Raw genomic sequence first — 22,684 nt, forward strand, 5'->3', positions numbered from 1 at the left:
ACACACACACACACACACACACATTTCTGCCCCTAAAGTATCTCCTTCCTTACGGAAGGAAATAATGATAGTTCATTTATAAATTATGTTTTCATTGTTTGTTCATATATTTGTAACACGGTTCCCGGGCTCACTGTGGATAGATTAGGATACGTCATAATATATAATCGAAAAGTTAAAATTCTCCTGTGATAAGTCACGTGATGTAAACGAAAGGTCACAGTTACTTGAGGTCACGATTGTATGATCAGTACAGCTGTCGCTTATACACACCGCCTTATGGTTTTTGAACAAAATGTGCACACGATTTGGATTTTTTACAAGTCTTCTTAGATTAGCGAGGGCAGTTATATGAGTGAACGTTAATCCACGATGAGCGCGACAGAAACGCTGATGCTTCGACGAGATTATGTTGGGTAAGTTCAGTTATTTTATCATAATAATATATCATAGACAGCTGGATGTTGGGTCTACATCATATGGGATATGACTGTCGTATGAGTGAGTGTGTGATCAAATTGATATTTGCGTTCGACTGCCGTCATCATAGCCTTCTTGATTTTGACGGTTTGTGTACGGACGTCTTTTGGTCGTGTAAAGCTTCATTACAACAGTTGCAAGGTTTCTGTATCTATATCGTAGACGTACATTTTGTACAAACACCAATACTGGTTGTCGCGTACGTAGTCAAGGTGGAGGGTCCAATTGACATGGGGTCCAATTGTCTAGTGCACATCGAACTTCTTGAGGTAGTGTATTCCATAGTGGTAGTGTTTTGGGATATAATGAATGTAGTTAGCACTGTTTTGTGTGTGTGTGTGTGTTTTTTTTTTATTTTGTTTTTTTTTATTTTTACGTATGACAGATATACACAACAGACAGGAAAAAAGCCAAGATAGAGAAAGGCAATAACAGAATCCTACATCTCAAAATATTCTACAAAACCCCCCCACTTCCTAAAATGTAAGTCCCTCCAGTCTTTTGAAATAGCAATATTTTCCTCGATTGCGATTCACTTCGTCCCAATTTCAACTCGCCCCATTTGTCGTCCCATTTTCAACTCGCCCCCACAACACTAGGAAATGTTTATAAATCTAAACGATACATGGACTCGAAGTACGGGGACCAAAACAATTACATGAATTTACCTACGTGGCCAGTTGAAGCATGGCAAATGTCACATTTTGTAGCAGCTAGAAAGTGGTGTGGGTTTTGGCTAAGTGTTTGCTAGATCTAGAACTTATACTAGCACAAAAACTTTCCTCAGTCATGGAATATCACTTTTCCACATTAGGACTTAATGTTTACAATCCAAATAAGAAATAATAAGGATAATATAACCAGGGAGAATATTAGTGACTGACACGCTTTACACGTATACCACTTCCGCGAGTACGGGTTTTGGAGACGTGTCTCCTCTCCCACCTACATGTAGTTAACACAAATTTAAAGTATTGTAGTATGTGTTTACAGCGCAAGTGGTACTTTATTAATGGAATATGAGATACAAATGTACCATAGACCCTCCAAACTGAGTACTACTAGCTTCAATTTCATATATGCACAGGTAAATTATATTGTAAAGAGTTGGGGCGAGTTGAAATTAGGGCGAGTTGAAAATTGGACGAGTTGAGTGGGACGAGTTGAAATGGGTTGAAATGGGACGAGTTGATCCGTCACCATTTTCCTCAATCTTGTATGTGTGTTTCAGATACATGTATGTCTTGAAAACTTCAATTCATGGGATTGTATTAATGTATTTGAATTTGAAAATAAAATAGCGTAGCATGAAGAATATAAAGTTATCAAGTAAAGTAACATCTTCCAAAACACCAAGTGTACAAATAAGTGCATTCAGAAGCAAATGAGAAATGTGTTATTGAAAAATACCACTCTTTAACAGAGTCCCAAAACTGACTAATAAAGTACAATCCCCAAAAAGATGAAAGTAATCCGACTACAACCTCATCACAAATAGAACATAATGGTGATTCTACAACCCCCAAGTAAACAATAATTTGTAGGTAAGATCTTCATAATTAATTTGTGCTGAAAAAACCTTAACTTTACATCAATTGTAACTTTAAGAGGGAGAACAAGCAAATTAGGCAGGGATATTGTAACATCAAAAATATCATGTCAATACCGAACAATGTGTAAGGGAATATCAGAGGGTGATAAAATATTTAAAAAATAATTGTACATCTCTGTAAATTTTCTTATCGAACAAAAGAATTTATGTTTCAAAACTTGGGTCTACAAACTTGTAGCTTTGAAAAACCATCCTTAGTTACATGTAGTAGCCTTTTTCAAGATAAGGGTATAGCAGATAAAAGTTGATTGTATTCATGCATGGTTAGTACAAATATTACCATAAATTCTAGTAAGGTCAGCAAAAGAATACAAGTTACATTCAATATCAAGAAGATCATTAATAAAAACAACACCTTTTAAAATAAAGGTCTTCCACAAAATTGGTTGTCATTATACGTATTTTGGAATTATAAAATTAACAGATCAATTCTTGACAAACATCATCCTCTGTATTGATTAAACTTAAAGATAAGGTACATTTTGTATAATTGTACTGCAGCCATGCTGTAATAATTCTTTCAAAAACCTGTGGCCCGCTTTTACAGTATGCCAACCTTACATTTGTACTTGCCATGATCACAACGTATGAACACGGTCCAAGATGTTGTGATCACAACAAGTACAAATGTAAGGTTGGCATTCTTTTAGAAAAGTCAAATGAACATGGTCCAAGATGTTGTGATAATGACAAGTACAAATATAAGGTTGGCATTCTTTTAGGAAAGTCGAATGAACACGGTCCAAGATGTTGTGATCACGACAAGTACAAATATAAGGTTGGCTTTCTTTTAGGAAAGTCAAATGAACACGGTCCAAGATGTTGTGATCATGACAAGTACAAATATAAGGTTGGCATTCTTTTAGGAAAGTCAAATGAACACGGTCCAAGATGTTGTGATCATGGCAAGTACAAATGTAAGGTTGACATTCTTTTAGGAAAGTCAAATGAACATGGTCCAAGATGTTGTGATCGATCATGACAAGTACAAATATAAGGTTGGCATTCTTTTAGGAAAGTCAAATGAACATGGTCCAAGATGTTGTGATCATGACAAGTACAAATGTAAGGTTGGCATTCTTTTAGGAAAGTCAAATGAACACGGTCCAAGATGTTGTGATCACGACAAGTACAAATATAAGGTTGGCATTCTTTTAGGAAAGTCGAATGAACACGGTCCAAGATGTTGTGATCACGACAAGTACAAATATAAGGTTGGCATTCTTTTAGGAAAGTCAAATGAATATTGTCCAAGATGTTGTGATCATGACAAGTACAAATGTAAGGTTGGCATTCTTTTAGGAAAGTCAAATGAACATGGTCCAAGATGTTGTGATCATGGCAAGTACAAATGTAAGGTTGACATACATGTACAGTAAAACGTCGATTATCCGAACGCTTACGGGGACATGCATTTAGTTCGGATATGCGGTCAGTTCGGATATGCGATCTGCATCAAGATACATGTAGGACGGGGCGGGGTCAAAAAGTCGCACTCATACAGAATGAATGTACACATACGGTGCATATCACACTTACACATGTTACATGCACTCTCAGACAAATGAAACGTACCGTACTACATAGAAACCTTTTTAATGAATTGTATTTATTTAATACTAAAACTAAATAAAGAGTTGAATATAATAGGAAAACGACATTGTGAATTGAATATGTGTAGAAGAAATCAAAAAACATATTTACAAGAAAGATGACGTGGTGGACAGCTAATAAGAATGCACTGTTGTCATGGTTGAGTGTTCACTGACATAAATGTAATCAAATTGTATCAATGTGTACAAATGATGTGTCCGCAATTTAGCCACTCAATTAGAAAAAAATAAAGTTCAGAAAAACGAAGTCAGGGGTTTCTGTTTCATTGCACAGCTGTCTGCTGCTTTTCTGTCTAAGCTATGGAGCAATAACAACTGGGTAGGTTCACAATCAGGCTGCGACTCTAGCCATAACAAACACAGAGAAAACATAGCTGCCGCTTCGCCTTGCGATGGTACTGGGTCACACGGGAAATCGTTTTCTTTATCTTCAGTTTCACGATCGAGTGAGGATTCCTTCCTAGACATCGCAGATTTATAGATAGGTCGAAGCTGAAACAGTTTTACACCTTTGAAAATCTTTATTGGAAAAAGAACGAAACTCCTTTCACTTCTGACCGACAATCATCTTTTCGGTATCACAGTCAATGGTCAAAGTAGCAATGCCGCAACTACGGTTGCGTTACATCTCATGCAGACAAGTTGTTTGAAAGTCGCCACTATAGTCAGAGTGTGACATGCCGTTCGCACCATTTCACAATCATTTCAAATCTTTTATGAATCATACAAAAGACAAAAGACAACGGGGCGGTCAATAGGAGAACAACTTTATTGAGATGTTATTGAAGGTGTGATCGTTCCAACACACTCGATGTAGTCATCTTTTGTTTTACCGTACGTCAATAACATCACGTCATTCAAGTGGTGGACAGTGATTGTTTACAAACAATACGTACTGTAGCTCCAAGACAAACCGCGCTCATTCACATGTCGATTGTCATTCACCAAACTTCACATTTTTACCAAAACATTACTTTGACATCAGAACAATATATTTTTTCGGGGGATGACCGATCAATTCGGATATTCGACGTTCGGATAATCGACGTTTTACTGTACTGTAAAAGCAGGCCACAGGTTTTTGAAAGAATATGGTTATACCATTTAGTGCAAAACACATTACCATTCCGTATAATTCTCAAGCCCCAGCTCACTTTAACAACTTGTCAAAAGCTTCAAGATTTGTCAAATTAAGACCACCTTTATCATATGACTTGCAAATAACCTGCCTTTTTATCTTGTCCGACTTTCCATCCCAGAGAAACTTATTAACGAATTATACTTTTTAAAGAAAATCGAGCTGGGAGATCTCCCATAACAAGATAAGTGAACTGTGACACAACTAATGATTTTACCAGAGATATCTCCCATACAGGGTAAGACCCTGTCCCCGCAATGGCTGCAGTATCTTCCTCGCCTTTTCAATTCAAGGTTTAAAATTCACATCGAGTAATTGAGATAAATCAACAGGAATATGTATACCCAAAACGTCAACTGCACCATCAGTCCACTCTAATGGATAAATAGTGTCAATATGAAATTGAGTATATTTCAAAGAGCCAATATGCAACATTTCACATTTCTCATAATTAGGTATAAGCCCAGATATAACAGAAAACTTACTTAAAGTATCAACTAACTTTTTGAAATGAAAGACTCAGAATTGGGCTGAACTTGAAAATTAGTATTGTCTGCATATTGAGATATTTTATTCTCAATCGGCCCTGTTGTCAATCCCATAATAATGTGACATCTAACTCTTAAATAAAATAAAATAAAATTTACTCAGTCATGAATTTATTTCTTTTTTTTGCTCAAAAGCCAGGGTTTAGTACACATAATTCACCGAGCTATGGTGCATGCTCGTAATAGCGTGGCGGACGTGGGTCTAAGTTTATCTGCTCTCTGCATAGAGTCCAGGCATACACCGTTTACTTATCGTGGTTTGCAACCCTGCCGTATCATAATCACAATTTAGACTATTAAAAGTACAAACATATATTCACAGTTATAATTTGATTGGCTGAATTTTATTTCTCCGGGTTGATTGCTCGAAAGTTAGAGCGTAATTACGAAGGTGTTTACACTACTGTACAAAACACGCAGTCTGTGTGATGATGGCGTCCGGGGATGGCTTATGCCCCATGTACGTCACTTTTTAGCACAACTGAACTGAGGTTCAGTAGTGCTATAGGGATCGCCCGGCGTCTGTCTGTCTGTCTGTCTGTGTGTGTGTGTGTGTATGTGTGTATGTGTGTAAACAACTTAAAGTCAAAAACCGCTGAACCGATTGCCACGATATTTGGTGGGTCCATTACCTTGGGTGTCTAGTTGGGAAATTGTTGTGATCAAAATGATCACATCACAGGTGTGTGATTTGGGTCAAAAAATGTGATTTTTGGTCAAAAAACTTAAACTCAGAAACTACTGGGCAGATTGGTGCGAAATTTGGTGGGAACATTCTTAAGGGGGTGTAAAGTAGGATTTGTTCATGACAGGATGATTCCATCAGTGATATGCAAATTAGGGCTAAAAATGTGTCTCTTTGGTTGAAAATCTATAATTCCAAAACCACTGAGCAGATTGGGCTGAAATTTAATGGAAATGCATTTAGGGATGTATGGACGAAGATATGTTACGCATACCATGATTCCATGAGTGATATGGAATTAAGGTGTAAAAATGTGAATTTTGGTCAAAAACTTATATCTCAAAAAGTACTAAGTGAATGAGTTTGAAACTTGGTGAGATGTTTCTAGAAGTGTTATTCTATATCATTGCTTTTCCTCAAAAATCTTCAACTCTGAAATTACCCAGTAGATTGAGCTTAACTTTGTTGAGAATGTGTAGATTTGTCCTCATTAATAGCTGACACAGTGAGAACAGTACATTGTTAATTAACTATAATGTTTACTTTACTATTTCCTCTGGTGGTAAAGCCTGCAGCATGGCCAGTTTGGTTTATGACTGGATTATGTAATATATTGTAAGACAGCTGTTTCATCACCTACCCATATAAACTGAATGTAGCTTGTGTTTAAAATATTACAATAAGACAACCAAGAAAGTTAAACATGTTACATTGGTATGACTTGGTTCCAAATTGATTTTAAAAAATAAAGAAGTACAAAACCTTGTAGACACATCCCTTTAAAGTTTGATTAGGATGTTGCTATACTTGTCTTGTACACTTCCAACATAGGATGGCTGGATTATGATGATGGAAATTAGGTATGAAAATTTTGTTTTGGTTACAACTTTAAATCTTCAAAAAATTATATATCTATCATTGCCCTGAACATGAAGTTGTGCGGCAACGCAAGATTTGCGCTATTTTTGTGTGAGATTTTATAGGATCAACTTTGAAGGGGTCAGTTTCTTTGTACAGTTGTGATGGTTTGTTTGCAAATGTCTGGGTTTTCCTGACAAGTTTGGCAAAACGTACATGTATTACAACTTTTGTCGTCATACTGCACTGTTGAACCATGATTAACAAGTTGTTTTTCAATGTTCTTGTTGCATATTTCTGTCAAATTTCTGATCCTTTGTGAAATCCAAGTGAAGTCATCATTCAAGGTTTTTCTTTTTCGGCAATGCCTCAAAAATAACCATTAAAAATAGAATAGAATTGTCAATTGACTGAAACCAAGCATGTCAACTTTATATTTATTATTATAAATTGGATATTGTTCAACTAAAAGTGGTGTATGTCTGAATAAACGGATTCATAGGCAAGATTTAATGTTTCACATTAGTTGGACCTAGGACCACTAATTCTTTCAGCAGGACCACTGGATTTTTTAAGACACTGGTCTGGGGACCACCAGTTCACAGAATGATTTGTTCACCCTGAAATACCATATAATATTGCAACTAGTGACTACCATATTCAGACTCTGATTTGTATTAATTATTTCTTATCAAAGGAAAAACACATGATGATTAGTTACAATGATTGTACAATGTAGATCCACTAATTCATAGTCACATGCACACTTTCATGAAAATACTTATACCTAATGGGCTGTGTCATCTCAATACGTCTTTGAAGAGTGTTCATTCCACCTTTCAATTTTGTACATTTCATTATTCATTACACAGATAGTGACACAAACCATCGTTTGTTTCATCCATCATAAATTCCATTCATTCATCCATTCATTTAAGCTCTCTTCCCCCCCCCCCCCCCAAAAAAAAAAAAAAATATCAAAAAAAAAAAAAAAAAAAAAAAAAAATCTTGTTACCATACAGTACAGATCAAGCATAATGAATGGGACATTGTGCATGAACTATGCATCATGCAGGCAAAGTTCATGAATGTTCTTGGGTATTTGTGTATGTAAACAGCATTCAATTTGCACCTTTGAGGTGTCCACAGAGCATCTCATTAACGGTGTATCAAGTTAACAATGCATCTCATTATAAACATTGCATCTATTGGTATCTAAATAGCAGAGTACATGATTATTACTAAGTCACAGTGCATGTATACAGGGGTGAAGTACATTTATAGGGCAAAAATATTAAAAAAGTATTAAAGTTGTTAAACTGTTTCGGTGCTTACCAAAAAGTATGTAAACTTTCTGATGCATAATAGCAATGTTATGAGGGTTTGAATTTTGTTAAATTTGCCATGGAAATGGGTGAACATGTACATGTACATGTACATATCCGAGGTATGTACAAGGTACAAAATATGCATGATGAGAGTGAAAGTTGCGAGTAGCAAGTGGCGAAATACACCACTTGCGAGTGGTGAAAAGTGACGCTTGCAAGTGGTGACAATGTATCACTTGCGAGTAGTGAAAAGTGACGCTTGCGAGTGGTGACAATGTATCACTTGCGAGTATAAAACCATGTCTAGTATTCTGTGGCTCTCACAGCTCTCATATCAACCTCCTTCCAAACACAACAACAATGGCTTTCCTCCAAGACTCGACCGATCAGTCGCCCTAAACTCATAGTTTATTTTGAACCATGACACGGCACCTTTGTTTTGCGTATCTCACATGCAATGGAAATTGATTTATTTTTATTGTTAGTATATCGTGGTTTAAACTAAAGAAAGACTATCATGGCGATGTTACCGAGTAACTTGGGATCGAGTTCAGGTTGCGATACGCTAGGCTGGCTATCAGGAGAAACCGCCCACACATCGAGAGCGACCCCACACGGGAATACTCAGTGAACTGTACATGTACAAGTTTTGCCCCTAAACACAACCAATTTCACGTTAATTGTCAATATTTTGCAAATGTTTATGGAAGGAACTTTAGCAAATGCCAACACAGTGTGTTTAGAGGCAAAACTTGTACATGTAGGCTGTACCATGTACGCTCGCTCGCAGGGGTCGTCTTTTAATTTTTAGCTCTGTGACGTACGTAGAGTACACGGAGGAGAGTGACATCGATACCGATCTTTCAAGAATATCGTCAATCCCTATAATAACATCGTTTTGTATTAGGACCATTATATATAAGAATAAAACAATTCAGGAAAGGAGTACTAGCTTACAAGTGGCTGTGGCATGACACGTAGACGGCGAGCACAATCAAATTATCTGCGTCGGCTTCACTCAATGGTTTATCAAAGTTTATGCGCCATACTTGTCGGTGGAAATACAGTTACAAGTATAGCTGATTATGCCTTGAAATGAATGCACTGTGAACTTGTAAAAGGGTTGAATATAAAGCCCAAGTGTATAAAAAGGGTATTATATCGAAATTGATTGATCAAAGTTTTACCCATGAGTTCGTGTAAGCATGGAAGTATAACCCCACAAGGTTTTTAAACAAATATTCGTGGTCTTGTAACAAAACGGAGAGTTAACTTTATTTTCATCATATTCTTAAAGTCATTGTCTGTCTTGTCTCACGAGTCACATCAAATAAAACAAACTCGCACATGTACGCATCTCTGTGCTCGGCTGTAACACCGACTGTGAGCTGTTAATTGGTGGTGTGATGATTGATAATATCAATTGTACACCGGCGTGGGCGTTACTTGTCAAGCGACAGTGATTAATCGGGCGATCAGCCAATCAGGTGTCCGCAAACTTCCCGCTTCAAAATCCAGGGAGCTGAGAATATGAGAAATACCATCCAGGTAATGAAAAGTCCATACCCAGAGTATATTAAACAGACATGGTAATGAAAAGTCAACATGCGCCATACTTGTCGGTGGAAATACAGTTACAAGTATAGCTGATTATGCCTTGAAATGAATGCACTGTGAACTTGTAAAAGGGTTGAATATAAAGCCCAAGTGTATAAAAAGGGTATTATATCGAAATTGATTGATCGATTGCCGTGTCGTAAATGCGGAAGTAAATAACACATGAACCCTCGTTATACACGAGACTTGAAATAAACGTAAAATGCGGGATATGGCATCAACCATTTTCCGATGAACTCGTATGTTTATAATGCTTTAATCACTGATTAGGACTCCCTGTAATCTAGCGATTTGGCTATTTACGTTTTCTTTGGGTTCTTTCATTAACAAATACTCAAACAGTCACAGTAACTTTCATGCAACCGAAACGTTAATTATTCCATCGACAGAAGACCCTTTTACTCTCTATGGTTATTCAGACAAGAAGCTTGGATTTAAAAAAATTAATTAAAAAAATGAATAATTATATCGACGCTGACAACACGGAACTTCGACTGAAAATTAACTGCGGTCGTACGTGATCAAATAGGTCACTTGAGGTCATTGGCGTTCCGACAAGTTTTACCCATGAGTTCATGTAAGCATGGAAGTATAACCCCACAAGGTTTTTAGACAAATATTCGTGGTCTTGTAACAAAACGGAGAGTTTATTTTCGTCATATTCTTAAAGTCATTGTCTGTCTCGTCTCACGAGTCACATCAAATAAAATCGTCGAACAAACTCGCACATGTATGCATCTCTGTGCTCGGCTGTAACACCGACTGTGAGCTGTTAATTGGTGGTGTGATGATTGATAATATCAATTGTACACCGGCGTGGGCGTTACTTGTCAAGCGACAGTGATTAATCGGGCGATCAGCCAATCAGGTGTCCGCAAACTTCCCGCTTCAAAATCCAGGGAGCTGAGAATATGAGAAATACCATCCAGGTAATGAAAAGTCCATACCCAGAGTATATTAGACAGACATGGTAATGAAAAGTCAACATCCAGAGTGTATTAGACAGACATTTACTCCAACAGGAAGATGTTTGTATCGAATTATCGAGTTTGTTATCAACCAGAAAGAGCTGTCAAAATGAATGATTGATGATGGCGAAAGCCCAACCAAATAAATGTCAATAGCTTGGTTAGTGTGTGTGAACCTTTCAGTAGCTAAGCATGCCTTGTAGAAAGTGACATTTCGCTCAGTTTACATTTAAGAACATGGAGAGTACAGAGAGTATCCAACTTCATTGATGTATGTCTTCTAACTCCAATGTAAAAAATATCCTCTGAGAAAATGCACAGTACAGCAGACACTGTATTTGAGAACTTGTAGTGTGAAGTGAGTGTCTAATTTTGTTAGGGGGTGTATGTGTATTAGCTAGAGTGTATAAATAGCCCGGAAGATATGCAGACATGCACGATGGCGCAGACACTGTTATTATTATTATTGTTGCGGTGGTATGATAGCAGTGTATGAGTTATCTCCAGAGTACATTGGAATTCGAACTCAATACACAACAAAGGAAATTAGCCGGTGTACAAAACAGATACAATCCGGCCAATATGCGCCTCGCTACTGCTCGACGCATATTGGTCGGATTGTATCTGTTACTTATCACACCACCAATTATAACAGCTCCCAGTCGGTATTACAGCCGAGCACAGAGATGCGTACATGTGCGAGTTTGTTCGACGATTTTATTAACGTCGATTACACCTCCTTTAGGCGGAGTACTTGACACCTGCTATATGAAAGTGTCCTTTGACAAAAATTTTTTTCGCGAGATCAAAGAAATACCGCAATTTTGAAGTCAAATATGATTGGATTTACTGATCAGATACTCGAAACTCGTAGTCAACATAGTGGATCGAGTACATTGATTAGCCTGTTCCAAGCTTGAGTGTTACTGTTCGTACCTCGAACGGTAATTAGAACAAGCTACGAGTACACTGACACACTGTACTGGTCATGTGTACCACTGTAATTCAGTAAAGACATCAAAACTGCAATGTCTAGTAGTAGTTCTTTGAATCGTTGCTAGTTTCCCGGGAATAAACCATCTTTCATACACAGTCGATGGTGACGAATTTTAATATTAAGTACAAACGGAAACTCACGCTGTGAAAAAGGCTACAATAAACTTTCAATTATTTTCATTTTCAAATATATTATAAATATACACAATTTATACAAGTTACAACATCGTCCAGGCACCGTCCTCCAGGAAGGTGGTAGAGACGCTTGCAAGTAACATATATATTAAATATTATGTGCATTGCCCCAGATGCAACTACAGTATTGAAACCGTCGGTTATCCGAACATTGATTATCAGAACTGTTTGGTCATCCGAACTACCATGTCAATGCATGTACAACCCATTTACGTTTCAAGCCGAATGGCATGATAGCATCGTAAATATAGTGTAGAGAGAACTCAGTCAATATTTGTTCACTTTATCCTTATCTGATAGATTCATTGCCGAACATTTACAATTGCCGACTTCCATGTCATGTCGACGAAGCCTTAGTTGATTGATAGACAGCTGCTAATGTCATGGCTTTTTCTATTCGTTGGGATCATTCACACTCCCCTTTGATGGTATGCCGTGATGGACCAACATGTTTCTATGTCAAGCTGACAGTCTGATTGTTGTTACGTCGCTGTCATCGTATCAGATAGTTATCACGTCTTTAGAAACATTGTAGCAAACAATGGAATGACGACAACAGACTAAGGCCAAAAAAAAAAAGGTTTTGTTTCCCGTCCTAAGGTAATTTCAAAAATGATGCGGTGATGCGGGTTTTTTTTTCTTTTCTTTTTTTCCATTTTTTATAGGGGGGGGGGGGGGTATGGAAACACACAACTGGTGGATCGATTAACCATAAACATTCCCAAGAACGCTGGCAAACTGTTCTCCCAAGGACTGGTACTGCTTTTGCCATCCCAAGTTACGATCTTGCAACCACCTGATAATGACATTGTGGAGTTCAAAACGTCTGTTTGGGCGATTCAAATTATGAAATTTAGGCCACACTTTTGAATGTCTTTGAGTCATCAGAACATGGAAGGCATCTTTAACGGGTTGCTGTGACACTTTGTCACAGTCTTCGATCAAAACGATCTTTAAGTACTTGCCAAATTCCACTATGTCTTCCAGTTTTGCTTGTAGGGGGACACTCATTTCCTTCATATACACGTGACACCAAAGCCTCAATATGGCATAGTTCGTACTGTTCGGGTAGAATAAATCGATCCCCAGAACTTAGAATACCTTTACATAAGTCCTCGTACAATCTGCATACCTTGGTGGAACTTTCAACATCGACAAGTCCAAATGGACGCAAGATTTTGCTGCCAACGGACACTTGAATGGACAAAAGCATAGCGATAGAAAAATCAGACATCCCCCTCACTGATCTACCACAGGCAACTGACAACGTACAAAGTATTTCAACTGTAAAAAAAATTCAGTGATTGTAATACTATATATTTACGGTAGTTAAAGAATTCTTGTTTAGATGTACCTTTATGCATTTCGTCTTCTTTACATGATAGTTACATTCGAACGTGTTTCCCGGGTAGTGTTCATGTTTATCTCAGCGAATGCGTACGCGTTCTTTACAGTTCGCTTCTCCTCCGAGTTGAATGTAAGGGCACATATCACACTAAAACACATGAATGATGATATAGACAAGGTGGGAAAGCTTGAGAGGACGTAATCGAAAAACACTACCAAAAAAAAAAAAAAATCCTCACTTCAGTTTGTTCATGAGTAAAATGCATGATTAAACAAAGACTTATCTATGCATATAAAATTGTAGCATTGCGTTGTCGGGTTTTCTCTTTTAATGATGTTTGAAGGACATTGTTAGTCACTTCCGCATTTCAAGCTTTCCTACCTTGTCTATTTCTACACATACATTGCAAAAGTAGTCATGAAGTATTGTACGATTCATAGAAATATTTGCCACAGTTGTGTTATATGAACTCAGAAAAGGGGAAATTTAAGAAATAATTTCTTAAAAAACATTGTCCTTATCGTGAAAATTTCGGTCGCTTCGCATAGCTAGTGTTGCGTATACTATAAACTGTCTGTGTGACGGCTAGACGTTCTGTCTCACGAGCTTCTACAACACATGTATTACAGAGTATGCATTCATCCTAATAACATGTATGTACGCGTCTACATGATACGCTATGTTCCAACATATTCAGACGAAATGTATAGAGGTACCATCATATCAAATTACCAGTACTTTAATTACCCTTTAAATATACTAATACAATCAATGAATTTTTGTACAGTTGAAACATTTAGAACGTTGTCAAATGCCTGTGGATCTACAGTAGTCAAATGAATTTTCACAAATCGCCAGTGATGTCTGAAACAATAAAGGGGAAACAGAATAAAAACGTATGATGCGCATGGTTTGGAATGACGCGCGCGAGGACGGGAAACAAAACCTTTTTTTGGGGGCCTAACTAGCGGCGTTGTTGTTGTTGTTGTTGTTGTTAGTCCCTGCCGGACGAAGTCCGGGACGGGGACTTATGGATTGGGTTCTGTCTGTCTGTCCGTCCGTGCGTTGGATTGTATCATGATGAAAATGGATATGCACATGTATGTCATAGAACACTGTCCTAATACCAACTTTGCGTCCACGTTCCACGTCCGTGCGTCCGTCCGTCCGTCTGCAGTCGTTTCTTGGAGATGCCTGGACCGATTTTTTTCAAACTTAGTACAGGGGCAACATACAATGGCATACATATGCACGTCAATTTGTTTTATGATACGATCCAATATGGCCACCTAGCAGCCATTTTGTTTGCAAATTTTCCATGTCCAAAGCCATAACTCAGACATGCTTGAGCAGATCTCATTCAAAGTTGGTATTAGGACAGTGTTCTATGACATACATGTGCATATCCATTTTCATCATGATACAATCCAATATGGCTGCCTGGCAGCCATTTTGTTTGCGAATTTTCCATGTCCAAAGCCATAACTCAGACATGGTTGAACAGATCTCATTCAACGTTGGTATTAGGACAGTGTTCTGTGACATACATGTGCATATCCATTTTCGTCGTGGTATGATCCCCCATACCCGACCCATCCTTTATTGTTGTAAGCATGTTCCATGTCCAACAAGCAGACACAACATATCTAAGTCTGTTTGATTTAGGTTCACAAGTGTTGTTGCATGATCAGAGTAGTGATAATTCCGTAAAATCCAATCAAAGCGGGGACAATGTCATTCTCAATGACTTGTTGTTGAAAGAAAAAACTTTCTGATTTGAAGTAACTTTATAGTAAGACTGCCAAACACTGGCCGTAGTTTAGTCAAAGCAGTGTATACAATGAATAAAACTTGGGAGATATGAAGGCCTTGGTGCGAATTGTCAATCGACTACTTGATCGCAGTAAAACTTGAGTGGAGTTCGTGGAGTTGGGAAGACATCAATTTTGGACATCAGGAAATTAAAAGACAAAGTTACATGTACGTGAATTCGCAACTAAGATGGAAATGACCATTAACACGACATGGCTAGAACTAGCTCTGGGTGTACGCTGGGTTTTCCGACACGTCTCCAGAGCTACTTTAGAACCATGGATGTATTAGTGAGATACATCCATGGATGTACAAAACCCAACAGGTCTTGCTCCGGGTGTTTACGCAGGTTTTTTTGACACGTCTCCAGAGCTACGGTAGAACCATGGATATATTAGTGAGATACATCCATGGATGTACAAAGCCCAGCGGGTCTTGCTCCGGATGTTTACGTAGCATTGATCGACTAGAGTAGCGTCGTAAATTCATTCAGTGTTCTTGGTCGAACGCGACTACTAATACTTTATCAATCCATTTTCATTTTTTATTCATCTAAAAAGCATGTCCCCCAAGACGATCTTATAATGGACGGTTTACACACGGTAGCTTCGGTAAGTACAACGGCAAGTACAGCGTTACTATCGGTACTATCGTACTTACCAAAGCCACCATGCTGCTACCTAGCTAGCGAGGCCACTCATGATGCTCCAATCACTGGTAACACTGTCGATGTCATGCCATCAAGATCATCAAACATCAAACCTTTAACCATTAGCCACTCGCAAGTCATACATTGTCACCACTCGCAAGCGCCACTTTTCACTACTCGCAAGTGATGCATTTCGCCACTCGCAAGCGCCACTTTTCACCACTGGCAAGTAGCACATTTCGCCACTTGCTACTCGCAACTCACCACTCGCATCATGCATATTTTGTACCTCGTAGATACCTGCATATCCATAATCCATGGTATGTAGGAGATCACGAAAGCTGAATGAAGTTGAGGATGGCAAGCTTTAACTGTGTTTAGAATAGGAAGTGGGCATTTGAACAACATTTTTGACAACTGATGTTCACTGGGAATTGAAAAATCACACATGTTGAGATAAATTTCTTGCATAAAGCCGAATGAAGTCGAGGATGGCAAGCTTTAACGGTGTTTAGAATAGGAAGTGGGCATTTGAACAACATTTTTGATATCTCCTTGGAATTTGGTCCAATAATCACTAATCATTACTTGATATAGTTGTACCATTTCAAGTTGCAAATCCCAAAGATGTGATTTGGTAAATCGCACCGTATAGTATATCCCTATAATGCAAGAATCAAATGTCTGTACTGTAACTCAAAAACTATACATGGTACTTTGATGAAATTTGATAGACACACCAATAACACCTGAATGTAGTTCTAAACACTTCTAAACACTTCAATCATTACAGTACAGCTTATAAAAAGTAATTTTTCTACTTTTCAAAGTGTTTAATTTTCAACACTAGTATCAATTCAATATAAATTTACATACTTGTAATTCATTTGTCTCATGTGTATGATATTAATTTTATCTTAGACAGTGAATGACCGTGAATTTAAATGTATGCAGACCTCACATGATCATAGAGAATAGTTCAGAAGATCACTAGGCATCTTCCCCCCCCCCCCCTCCCTGAAAATTAAATGAAAAAGTATTTGTTCTTGCAATGATTGCTATGTATCACTTCTCTTCTTCATCAATGATTCTCACTGAACAAGCTTATAGAGTCTCAAGGTTCAACATGACTTTCCTTTAAGATAAATTTGGGGTCAGCTGTTGCAACATGGCCATTTAAAAGAATTAGCATGACGATATTCCTTGCAAGAAAATGGACACTGATAACAGATGGAGTACAAGAAGCTTCAATGACTTAACCAGCAAACTAGTCATCTTCATCTATAGGCAAAAGGCATGCCATGTTGTGTTGTTTGTGTAATTCAAAACTGATACGTCCTATGCGAGCTATGGCCAGTACTTTACTATTTTACATTTAATACATTTTTACATTCTAAGGCTGCACGAAATACATTTAATACATTTAATACGGGAGATGATTGAGGTACATTTAATGCATTTAATACATTCTAGAATTGCACGAAATACATTCTATTCTTCGGCGATGGTCCGAGTAGCTTGCATTTGATACATTTAATACATTTAATGCATTTAATACATTTAATGCATTTAATACATTCTATACTTGCACGAAATACATTCTATTCCTCGGCGATGGTCCGGGTAGCTTGCATTTAATACATTTAATGCATTTAATACATTTAATACATTCTAGAGTTGCACGAAATACATTCTATTCCTCGGCGATGGTCCGGGTAGCTTGCATTTAATACATTTAATACATTTAATACATTTAATGCATTCAATACATTCTAGAGTTGCACGAAATACATTCTATTCCTCGGCGATGGTCCGGGTAGCTTGCATTTAATACATTTAATACATTTAATGCATTTAATGCATTTAATACATTCTAGAGTTGCACGAAATACATTCTATTTGTCGGCGATGGTCCGGGTAGCTTGCATTTAATACATTTAATACATTTAATGCATTTAATGCATTTAATACATTCTAGAGTTGCACGAAATACATTCTATTTGTCGGCGATGGTCCGGGTAGCTTGCATTTAATGCATTTAATACATTTAATACATTTAATACATTTAATGCATTTAATACATTTAATACATTCTAGAGTTGCACGAAATACATTCTATTTCTCAGCGATGGTCCGGGTAGCTTGCATTTAATACATTTAATACATTTAATACATTTAATGCATTTAATACATTCTAGAGTTGCACGAAATACATTCTATTCCTCGGCGATGGTCCGGGTAGCTTGCATTTAATACATTTAATACATTTAATGCATTTAATGCATTTAATACATTCTAGAGTTGCACGAAATACATTCTATTTGTCGGCGATGGTCCGGGTAGCTTGCATTTAATACATTTAATACATTTAATACATTTAATGCATTTAATACATTCTAGAGTTGCACGAAATACATTCTATTTCTCGGCGATGGTCCGGGTAGCTTGCATTTAATACATTTAATACATTTAATACATTTAATGCATTTAATACATTTAATACATTCTAGAGTTGCACGAAATACATTCTATTTCTCGGCGATGGTCCGGGTAGCTTGCATTTAATTCATTTAATACATTTAATACATTTAATGCATTTAATGCATTTAATACATTCTAGAGTTGCACGAAATACATTCTATTTGTCGGCGATGGTCCGGGTAGCTTGCATTTAATACATTTAATACATTTAATGCATTTAATGCATTTAATACATTCTAGAGTTGCACGAAATACATTATATTTGTCGGCGATGGTCCGGGTAGCTTGCATTTAATACAATTAATGCATTTAATGCATTTAATACATTCTAGAGTTGCACGAAATACATTCTATTTGTCGGCGATGGTCCGGGTAGCTTGCATTTAATACATTTAATACATTTAATGCATTTAATACATTTAATACATTCTAGAGTTGCACGAAATACATTTTATTTCTCGGCGATGGTCCGGGTAGCTTGCATTTAATACATTTTATACATTTAATACATTTAATGCATTTAATGCATTTAATACATTCTAGAGTTGCACGAAATACATTCTATTTCTCGGCAATGGTCCGAGCAGCTTGCATTTAATACATTTAATACATTTAATACATTTAATGCATTTAATGCATTTAATACATTCTAGAGTTGCACGAAATACATTCTATTTGTCGGCGATGGTCCGAGTAGCTTGCATTTAATACATTTAATGCATTTAATACATTTAATACATTTAATACATTCTAGAGTTGCACGAAATACATTCTATTCCTCGGCGATGGTCCGGGTAGCTTGCATTTAATACATTTAATACATTTAATGCATTTAATACATTTAATACATTCTAGAGTTGCACGAAATACATTCTATTTGTCGGCGATGGTCCGGGTAGCTTGCATTTAATACATTTAATACATTTAATGCATTTAATGCATTTAATGCATTTAGTACATTCTAGAGTTGCACGAAATACATTCTATTTCTCGGCGATGGTCCGGGCAGCTTGCATTTAATACATTTAATACATTTAATGCATTTAATGCATTTAATACATTCTAGAGTTGCACGAAATACATTCTATTTCTCGGCGATGGTCCGGGCAGCTTGCATTTAATACATTTAATACATTTAATACATTTAATGCATTTAATGCATTTAATACATTGTAGAGTTGCACGAAATACATTCTATTTCTCGGCGATGGTCCGGGCAGCTTGCATTTAATACATTTAATACATTTAATACATTTAATGCATTTAATGCATTTAATGCATTTAATACATTCTAGAGTTGCACGAAATACATTCTATTTGTCGGCGATGGTCCAGGCAGCTTGCATTTAATACATTTAATACATTTAATACATTTAATGCATTTAATGCATTTAATACATTCTAGAGTTGCACGAAATACATTCTATTTCTTTGCGATGGTCCGGGTAGCTTGCATTTAATACATTTAATACATTTAATGCATTTAATACATTTAATGCATTTAATACATTCTAGAGTTGCACGAAATATATTCTATTCCTCGGCGATGGTCCGGGTAGCTTGCATTTAATACATTTAATACATTTAATGCATTTAATACATTTAATACATTCTAGAGTTGCACGAAATACATTCTATTTGTCGGCGATGGTCCGGGTAGCTTGCATTTAATACATTTAATACATTTAATGCATTTAATACATTTAATACATTCTAGAGTTGCACGAAATACATTCTATTTCTCGGCGATGGTCCGGGTAGCTTGCATTTAATACATTTAATGCATTTAATACATTTAATAAATTCTAGAGTTGCACGAAATACATTCTATTTGTCGGCGATGGTCCGGATAGCTTGCATTTAATACATTTAATACATTTAATGCATTTAATGCATTTAATACATTCTAGAGTTGCACGAAATACATTCTATTTCTCGGCGATGGTCCGGGCAGCTTGCATTTAATACATTTAATACATTTAATACATTTAATGCATTTAATGCATTTAATGCATTTAATACATTCTAGAGTTGCACGAAATACATTCTATTTCTCGGCGATGGTCCGGGCAGCTTGCATTTAATACATTTAATACATTTAATACATTTAATGCATTTAATACATTCTAGAGTTGCACGAAATACATTCTATTTCTCGGCGATGGTCCGGGTAGCTTGTATTTAATACATTTAATACATTTAATGCATTTAATACATTTAATGCATTTAATACATTCTAGAGTTGCACGAAATACATTCTATTCCTCGGCGATGGTCTGGGTAGCTTGCATTTAATACATTTAATACATTTAATGCATTTAATACATTTAATACATTCCAGAGTTGCACGAAATACATTCTATTTCTCGGCGATGGTCCGGGTAGGTATAAAATGTATTAAATGCAAGCTACCCGGACCATCGCTGAGAAATAGAATGTATTTCGTGCAACTCTAGAATGTATTAAATGTATTAAATGCATTAAATGTATTAAATGTATTAAATGTATTAAATGCAAGCTATCCGGACCATCGCCAACAAATAGAATGTATTTCGTGCAACTCTAGAATGTATTAAATGCATTAAATGTATTAAATGTATTAAATGCAAGCTACCCGGACCATCGCCGACAAATAGAATGTATTTCGTGCAACTCTAGAATGTATGAAATGCATTAAATGCATTAAATGTATTAAATGCAAGCTACCCGGACCATCGCCGAGGAATAGAATGTATTTCGTGCAACTCTAGAATGTATTAAATGCATTAAATGTATTAAATGTATTAAATGTATTAAATGCAAGCTACCCGGACCATCGCCGAGGAATAGAATGTATTAAATGCATTAAATGCATTAAATGTATTAAATGTATTAAATGTATTAAATGCAAGCTACCCGTACCATCGCAGAGAAATAGAATGTATTTCGTGACACTCTAGAATGTATCGAATGCATTAAATGTATTTCTCGGTGATGGTCCGGGTAGCTTGCATTTAATACATTTAATACATTTAATGCATTTAATGCATTTAATACATTCTAGAGTTGCACGAAATACATTCTATTTGTCGACGATGGTCCGGGTAGCTTGCATTTAATACATTTAATACATTTAATGCATTTAATACATTTAATGCATTTAATACATTCTAGAGTTGCACGAAATACATTCTATTCCTCGGCGATGGTCCGGGTAGCTTGCATTTAATACATTTAATACATTTAATGCATTTAATACATTCTAGAGTTGCACGAAATACATTCTATTTGTCGGCGATGGTCCGGGTAGCTTGCATTTAATACATTTAATACATTTAATACATTTAATGCATTTAATGCATTTAATACATTCTAGAGTTGCACGAAATACATTCTATTCCTCGGCGATGGTCCGGGTAGCTTGCATTTAATACATTTAATTCATTTAATGCATTTAATACATTTAATACATTCTAGAGTTGCACGAAATACATTTTATTTCTCGGCGATGGTCCGGGTAGCTTGCATTTAATACATTTTATACATTTAATACATTTAATGCATTTAATGCATTTAATACATTCTAGAGTTGCACGAAATACATTCTATTTGTCGGCGATGGTCCGGGCAGCTTGCATTTAATACATTTAATACATTTAATGCATTTAATGCATTTAATACATTCTAGAGTTGCACGAAATACATTCTATTTGTCGGCGATGGTCCGAGTAGCTTGCATTTAATACATTTAATGCATTTAATACATTTAATACATTTAATACATTCTAGAGTTGCACGAAATACATTCTATTCCTCGGCGATGGTCCGGGTAGCTTGCATTTAATACATTTAATACATTTAATGCATTTAATACATTTAATACATTCTAGAGTTGCACGAAATACATTCTATTTGTCGGCGATGGTCCGGGTAGCTTGCATTTAATACATTTAATACATTTAATGCATTTAATGCATTTAATGCATTTAGTACATTCTAGAGTTGCACGAAATACATTCTATTTCTCGGCGATGGTCCGGGCAGCTTGCATTTAATACATTTAATACATTTAATGCATTTAATGCATTTAATACATTCTAGAGTTGCACGAAATACATTCTATTTCTCGGCGATGGTCCGGGCAGCTTGCATTTAATACATTTAATACATTTAATACATTTAATGCATTTAATGCATTTAATACATTCTAGAGTTGCACGAAATACATTCTATTTCTCGGCGATGGTCCGGGCAGCTTGCATTTAATACATTTAATACATTTAATACATTTAATGCATTTAATGCATTTAATGCATTTAATACATTCTAGAGTTGCACGAAATACATTCTATTTGTCGGCGATGGTCCAGGCAGCTT

At 36.4% G+C, this 22,684-nt stretch overlaps 1 protein-coding gene across 1 annotated transcript in view; it reads left to right on the forward strand.

Moving 5' to 3' along the window:
* The first annotated feature begins 274 nt into the window (after positions 1–274).
* Positions 275–22,684, forward strand: part of LOC144451992 (5-phosphohydroxy-L-lysine phospho-lyase-like) — a 191,722-nt gene continuing 169,312 nt past the window's right edge. Inside the window, exon 1 of the mRNA XM_078142954.1 lies at positions 275–416. Coding sequence (XP_077999080.1) covers positions 373–416 — 44 coding nt within the window. The 5' untranslated portion in view covers positions 275–372. The remainder of the gene's footprint in view (positions 417–22,684) is intronic.

This window comes from Glandiceps talaboti, chromosome 22, assembly GCF_964340395.1.
Source record: "Glandiceps talaboti chromosome 22, keGlaTala1.1, whole genome shotgun sequence".
In the NCBI taxonomy this organism is placed as follows: Eukaryota; Metazoa; Hemichordata; class Enteropneusta; family Spengelidae; genus Glandiceps; species Glandiceps talaboti.